The 7,740-nt window shown below is 39.8% G+C and overlaps 2 protein-coding genes across 2 annotated transcripts; both read left to right on the forward strand.

The window, feature by feature from the left end:
* LOC18766540 (U-box domain-containing protein 28) lies at positions 385 to 1,911 on the forward strand. Its single transcript, XM_007199823.2, has one exon. The coding sequence runs from the start codon at positions 483 to 485 to the stop codon at positions 1,716 to 1,718; it is 1,236 nt and encodes a 411-aa protein (XP_007199885.1). The 5' UTR covers positions 385 to 482; the 3' UTR covers positions 1,719 to 1,911.
* On the forward strand, positions 2,818 to 5,424 carry LOC109950570 (G-type lectin S-receptor-like serine/threonine-protein kinase LECRK1). Its single transcript, XM_020569765.1, has one exon. It carries the CDS (start codon positions 2,899 to 2,901, stop codon positions 5,221 to 5,223), a length of 2,325 nt encoding a protein of 774 aa, XP_020425354.1. The 5' UTR covers positions 2,818 to 2,898; the 3' UTR covers positions 5,224 to 5,424.

A 7,740-nucleotide genomic window follows, 5' to 3' on the forward strand; every position in this document is an offset into this window, starting at 1 on the left:
AAATTAGGGTTTGGCTCCATTTTTAATATGATTATAAAGGCAAATTTACTCGGGTAAAATATTGTGTTATAATATTTGAAAGTAATTTTGAAAATCAATAATCACTTTAAGTAGTATTAAGTGATTTTATGACGAAACACACATAAGGTGTTTCTCTCCATAATCGATTAAAATCGCTAAAAATAATTATATGGCGAAGTTCATTTTAAAACGTCATGGGCATTATTGGAATTTCACCGCCCATTAACTGTATTTTCCCATGCAAGCTATTTTACGCGCAAACAAACCCAACCAACAGTAAGGCCTTAATCAAGCAACAGGCCCACATTTGACCAACGACCACTTGCACACACCAAGTCAAAACGACAACGTCACCTTCGTCTTCAAAAACACCTCCCAAGTTGCGCTTTCTTCCAAAACTCAAAGCTCTCTGTGACTCTCTGAGCTCTGAGCAGCAAAGACCAACCAGCGAACTTCAGAAAATGGTGAGGGACGAACTGTACATAACCGTACCGAACCTCTTCCGGTGCCCAATCTCAATGGACGTGATGAGGTCTCCCGTAAGCCTCAGCACCGGCGTCACATACGAGCGCACCAGCATCCAGCACTGGCTCGAATCCGGCCACGACACCTGTCCCGCCACTATGCAAATCCTCCAGTCCAAGGACTTCGTCCCCAACCTCACTCTCCGCCGTCTGATCAACCTCTGGGCCCAATCCCACGGCCCCGCCTCGCCGGCCTCACCTCCTTCTCTCTCATCCCAACAGCTCACCTCCCTCGTCCAGTATCTCGAAACGGAGAACGAGAAATTCAACCAGAGTCTCCTCCACTCGTTGTCGAAGATGGTCGATTTCGCGAAAGCCGGCGACGAGAACAGGAAGTTTTTGGCGAATTTCAACGGTTTCGTTCCCGCCATTGTTGGGGTTCTGAACAGAGAAGGCGTCGAAATCGAGGTTCTCGAGTCGGTAATTAGGGTGTTGGATTTGATTTTGCCTCAAAATGGAGTCAAAGAACAATTGCGCCAATTGCTTACGAAAAGCAACCGAAATTGCCTCTCTTCGATTCGATTGCTATTGCAGAAAGGCAGCCTGAGCTCGAAGATCGAATCCGCCAGGGTTCTGGATTCGATCGCGCTCGAGGCCGAGTCGAAACGATTAATCGCAGAGAAAGAAGGCTTATTGTCCTTACTAAACGATCTATTGAGCTCAGAAACCGATCAGAACCTACACGGCGTCGTTTTCTCATGCTTAGCATCCGTGTCAGTGACTCGTACAGTTAAAGCGGAACTCGTCCGGTTCGGACTCGTCCGAGTCATCACTACAACGCTCTTAAACCCCGACACTACCATCTGGCTAGCGGAAAAGTGTTTAAAGCTTTTGTCCACGATTGCCACGTGTGCGGAGGGCCGGTCCGCGATAAGCGAGGAGGAGAAATGCGCGGCCGCAGTGGCGGAGAGGCTGATGAAGGTGTCTCGGTCTGCGACGGAGGACGGCTTGGCGGTGTTGTGGAGTGTGTGTTGCATGTTGGGAGATAAGAGGGCTAGAGAGAGTGTGATGAGGAGCCATGGGGCGGCAAAGGTGTTGTTGGTGATGCAAAGTGGATATGGGGAGGGGAATTTTGTGAGGAGGATGTGTGGGGATTTGATTAAAGTTTTGAGCGTTGGGTTGGGGTTGGGGTTGAGCTACGACACCAAAACTCTACATATCATGCCTTGTTGAAAATGTTGTTGATTGTATTGTATTGGGAACTTTACTTGATGATTTGGATCATTTTTTCGGATTGTGGATTGGATGGGAAAATTAATACAAGAAAAGGGAAATTCTTTTTGTTCTTTTGTTTAAATCTTTCATCTGCTTTTTTTGTCATTGATGTTGGGAAAATGAGATCATCCATCTTCTATGATTGCTAGTTTTTTGGGGGATTGTGAATGTGCAATGAGTTGATTTAGATGGCTTCTATCTAGTTGTAAAGGAGCAAAGTTGGCAAGTGGCAAATGATTTAACAGAAACTTACAAGTGCTAGAAACAATCGAAGGATAAAGACATTTTGTTAATCTCATATCAATGTCCACTTCTTTCCTTTCTTTTTCTGTTTCAGAAAGTTTTTTCATGATGAATTGGGTTTTCAGTTATTTGTTCCTTTTTTAAAAAAATTCAAAATTTTTTTGTTGAGGAAATGATCATATCGGATTCAATCACTAGAGCAAGAATCTGAAAAAGGAAGACTAGTAAAGATTTAGGACAAGAATCCTTGTTTGTATTTTGGGTTCTCAAGGAGTAATTATGGAATACTATGGTAGTATGATAATACGGTAAATTTTGTGCCGGTGTTTTAATAATTTGTGAGATATGTTTACCAAAAATCGAGTAGGGCGAACAAATAGTGCTTTGCTTCTTTTCTGGGGTGAGCTAAAAAGATAAAAATTAAAAAAGCATTTTGTTAGATGAAATTTCAATTTCTTTCCGTCACACACTTGATTTCTGGAAAATGTTGTTTCAATGGTGGAAGAATTAGGTACACGTAGCAGGACCCAAATTTCAAACACAAGCATTACAGGTTTTGAATTGTTCAACAAAAATAAACTGCACGGCACCCTTTGTTCAACAAGTTTGACCTTATTTTCGTCTTACTTAGAAAACTAAAACAAATTGAAGTTGAAGTTGAATCTCACCATCCAGAGTCAACCATCACCAAAGACATTTTTCTTCTTGGAAAACAGGAACTAATTTCTGGTCTCCACTCTCTTTGAAGACTTTAAGTTAAAAGACTTGGAATTTTGACTTCCTTTGATTGAGGCCTTGAAGTTGATAAATGCAAGATACATACTTTGCTATCTTGCAGATTAAAATTATATGAGAAAAATAAGCCTCTCCAAAGAACAAGAAAACACTTCAACCAATGTCTGCAACTTTTCTATTTCTTCTTCCATTTACTATATTCTCTATTTTTGCAGCCGCTCAACCAGGAACTTCCAACATTAGCTTAGGCTCTTCTCTCTATCCCAATAACTCACAATGGTTATCGAATTCAGGCCAGTTTGCCTTCGGCTTCTACAGAGAAGGCAATGACTTGGCCATAGGCATATGGTTTGAGAAAATCCAGCCACAAACAATCATATGGACAGCAAACCGGGATGTCAAGTTGCCAAGCTCCGAAGATGTTAAATTGCATTTGAGTGGTGAAGGAATTAGTGTCATCTTACAAGATAAACAAGGCTTATCACCACTCATTTCAAATATTACTGAGTCTGTTGCATGGGCTTCCATGCTTGATTCTGGTAACTTCGTCCTCTACAACTCAAATGCAAAGATCATTTGGCAGAGTTTTGATGCTCCAACGGATACTATCTTATCTGGTCAGCGTCTGTTGGCTGGGAGGAATCTTGTCTCTAGCATCTCTACCACGAATCACGCGACGGGAAGGTTTCAACTTTCCATGCAGCGCGATGGGAACCTGGTGCAGTACCCAGCGAATCTAGTTTTGGTAACAGCTCAGTATGCTTACTGGAATACTAAGACATTTACAGCTGGAGACAATGTGTCTCTAAACCTTGATCACAATGGACAGCTATATCTTCTCAATTCCACTGGTTTCTATATAAAGAATATTACTAATCAGACACAGCTGCCCGACAACCATGTATACCGTCTAACGATTGACTCTGATGGAATACTTCGGTTGTATTCCCATAGTTTGACTCAGAATGATTCATGGTCAATTGAGTATTCATCATCTTCTAATAAGTGTGATCCTCTGGGCCTCTGTGGCTTAAATGCATATTGTGTTCCCATAGAGGAGGATCCCCCTTGTTTATGTCTTCCTGGTTTTGTTTTCATTGATCAAGGCCAAAGGGATTTAGGTTGCAGGAGGAACTTCAGTATAGTTGATTGTGCGAACAAGAATGAAACTAGATATTCCATTACAGATCTTGATGGCCTTGAATGGGAAGACAACCCATATTCTGTTCTCACATTGAATGAGACTGCTTGTAAAGAGGATTGCTTGAGAGATTGTGCCTGTGAAGGTGCAGTATATAAGGACAATACGTGTAGAAAACAGAAGTTTCCGCTAGGATATGGAAGAACTGATGAAACTGCTTCAACCCTAGTCAAAATTGGCATTGAGAGTTCAGGGACAAAAACTGTGAGCAAGGGAAGAAACAAACAACTTCAAACAGACATCATTATTAGCAGTGTTGCAATGTTAGCTTTTTCACTTATTATTCTAGCAATTACTGGTGTTTTTATTTACAGGTATCGTGTTTTGGGGTACAAAAAGGTTCCGTATTCAGCAGATGGTAGGTTCGTTGAAGATGTCACTCTGCGATCGTATACATATGTTGAGCTTGAAAAGGCAACCAAAGGTTTCACTGATGAAGTGGGCAAAGGAGCTTTTGGGACAGTTTATAAAGGGGTCATATCAAATGGTGGGAGAGTAGTGGCGATCAAGAAACTAGAGAAAGTGGTGGGTGAAGCAGAGCGAGAATTTCAAAATGAGATGAATGTAATTGGGAGGACCCATCACAAAAATCTGGTTAAATTGCTTGGCTACTGTCATGATGGATCAAACAGGCTTTTAGTTTATGAGTACATGACCAATGGCTCACTTGCAGATTTCCTTTTCAGATCTGATGGAAGGCCAGCTTGGGAGGAAAGAACGGGTATAGTTCTCAATGTAGCTCAAGGCATACTTTATCTACATGAAGAGTGTGAGACACAGATCATCCACTGTGACATCAAACCTGAAAATATACTAATGAGTGAGCAAAAATGCGCAAAACTTGCGGATTTTGGATTGGCCAAGCTGCTCAAATCTGAGCAAACCAGGACACATACTGGGTTCAGAGGAACCCGGGGGTATGTTGCACCGGAGTGGCATAGAAACATGCCGATAACAGTGAAAGCAGATGTATATAGCTTTGGGGTTGTGTTGTTGGAGATCATATGTTGTAGAAGAAGTGTGAATATGGACATTCCTGAGGATCAAGTTGTTCTTGAGAACTGGGTGTACCATTGTTTGGAGGCCGACGAATTGCATAAGCTAGTGCAGGATGAAGAAGTGGACAAGACTCAACTTGGGAGGATGATCAAGATAGGACTTTGGTGCATCCAAGATGAGCCATCATTGCGCCCATCGATGAAGAAGGTGGTACTGATGCTGGAAGGGACAGTAGAAATACCAGCCCCTCCAAATCCTGACTCATTTTTCAGTTCCATAAGTTGAGCGAGCCTTGCACTTAATTAGACAGCAGTCGCAACACCCAAAGTTTTTGTGGCCAATTGAGTGGTTAACTGATTAGTAAACTAGCCTTGAGTAGCACTTTGTCTTTAAGTACTATTCTACAGACTGATAAGTAAATTGCAGACTATATCCTATTGATTAGCAAAATTTATTCTTATTTCTAAATTGCGGACTCAGTTTAGATGCAGGATTTAATCATAAAACAATTATGTAAAAAATAAAGACTAGTTGAAATTCAGATCAAATTTCATGGAGCAAACAACCAGCCACGCAAATTACAAATTACGACGACATGGATTTCTAGTTTCTACCCCAACTAAGATCATGGTTGGTTTCTTTTTTGCAATTACATGTTAATTTTCTTAGAAGATGCTACTAAACTATCCCTAAAAAGTAACAGGACCCATCAGTACAAACTCTGCTAATTGCAACCCAAGATGGCACAGAGGCTAATTGTCTATAGCCAGAACTCTAAGGTACCTTGTTGAAAATGTTGTTGATTGTATTGTATTGAGAACTTTACTTGATGATTTGGATAATTTTTTTGGATTGTAGATTTGATGGGAAAATGGGATCATGTTCTATGATTCCTTGTTTTTTGGGGGATTGTGAATATGCAATGAGTTGATTTAGATGGCTTCTATCTAGTTGTGAAGGAGCAAAGTTGGCAAGTGGCAAATGATTTAACAGAAACATACGAGTGCGAAAAACAATCGAAGGATAAAGACCTTTTGTTCAATCTCATTTCAATGTTCACTTCTTTCCTCTTTTTTTTTTGTCTGTTTCTGAAAGTTTTTTTTTAATGATGAATTGGGTTTTCAATTATTTGTTCATTTTTCTCCCTTTTTAAAAAAAAAAAATTTGTTAAGAAAATGATCATCTTGGATTCAATCACTAGAACTAGAATCTGAAAAAGGAAGACTAACAAAGTTTTAGGACAAGAATCCTTGTTTGTATTTGCTTCTCAAGGAGTGATTATGGAAAACTACGGTAGTATGGCTATGTGGTAAATTTTGTACAGGTGTTATAATAATTTGTGAGATATGTTTACCAAAAATCAAGGAGGGCGAACAAATAGTGCTTTGCTTCTTTTCTGGGGTGAGCTAAAAAGATAAAACTAAAAAAACATTTTGTTTGATGAAATTGTTGAAAGTATCAACATCAGTCCTGCCATTCTTTCCGTCAAACACTAAATTTATGAAAATTGATGTTCCGTCAAACACTTAATTTAACCTTATTTTCTTCACTAGGTGCTAAAAAGATAAAAACTAAAAAAATGTTATAAAAATAACCTGGAATATGTACGAATATTGAGCTGCACGAAAAGTAGATGAGACACAGCATTTAACGAGGTTCGGCTATGCCTACGTCCTCGGAGAGCAACAGCAGTAACTTTTTCACTATATGAAATAATAGGGCTACAACTTTAGAGTTTACAATATGTGAGGCTCACTGAATTTTCTCTCTCTTTCTTCTTCTCTCTTTTCTTTCTTCTTTTTCTCTTCTTTTCTTTCTTCTTTTCTTTCTTCTTTTCTCTTCTTCTTCTCTCTTCTTTTTCTCTTCTCCCCTTTCTTTCTTTTCTCCGTTGGTCACACTCCCCTTTACAATTGGTATGCCTATTTGTAGGCTAATGTTTAGGCAAAATACAGGGAAGGGAAGGTTCCTGGAAGATGCAAGGAAACTTCCTGAATTGATAAATACAGGGAAGGAAAGTTCCTGGAAGATGCAAGGAAACTTCCTCTATGGGCTCCACCTTCAAACTTTTACAACACTCCCCCTTGGAGACCACAAATGATATGGAATATGCCTCGTTAAAAACCTTGCCAGTAAAAACCCAGTGGGACAAAAACTGGTCGAAGGGAAAAATAGTACATAATCACGTGTAACACAAAATTCTGTGTATATTGACGCGCGTGCGACACTGCTGCTGTGAGTCAATAGTGTATGATGGTCTTTATTAATACCATGCTCCCCCTGATGAATATCTCCCCCTGAAAACTTCATGACTAGCTTTTTCCAGTAAGCGACCATAGAGATTTCATGAGTCCGCATATCTTAGAACACTTGGGCTATTTATAAGTTCACTAAAAAATATGCCCGTATATGGTGTTATGCTTAGATAGCATCAAATATACCTCACATCATCCCAAAATGATGGTGATGGAGTTGAGCCCTATCTGGAAAATATGATGTCCGGTCCAATATACTTCCGGAAAATCATTAAAGTGTCCAACGGATAATCCTCATAAAAATACTTCAATACTTTCTTAGTATAAGCAAGAATCTCGTTGGCATAATGCTCGATCTTTAAGTCGAGACAAATATTTCGTGAATTCTGCAGAAGCTTTAATGTGTTGCAATCACATTATAATCAATGTACTCACTGAGGTAATTTATGCACATTAATATTGAGTACAAATTTTGTGCTTCAAGCACATGTCCTTAGGGACTTGCTTTATGCAATGTTAATCCTCTCAACGATTTTCGTTTAAAAAGGGG

The sequence above is a fragment of the Prunus persica genome, chromosome G8 (assembly GCF_000346465.2).
Source record: "Prunus persica cultivar Lovell chromosome G8, Prunus_persica_NCBIv2, whole genome shotgun sequence".
Lineage (NCBI taxonomy): Eukaryota > Viridiplantae > Streptophyta > Magnoliopsida > Rosales > Rosaceae > Prunus > Prunus persica.

Excerpts from the sequence above, each read along its gene's own strand:
- LOC18766540 (XM_007199823.2), top strand. The coding sequence starts at position 483 with ATGGTGAGGGACGAACTGTACATAACCGTACCGAACCTCTTCCGGTGC.
- LOC109950570 (XM_020569765.1), top strand. The coding sequence starts at position 2,899 with ATGTCTGCAACTTTTCTATTTCTTCTTCCATTTACTATATTCTCTATT.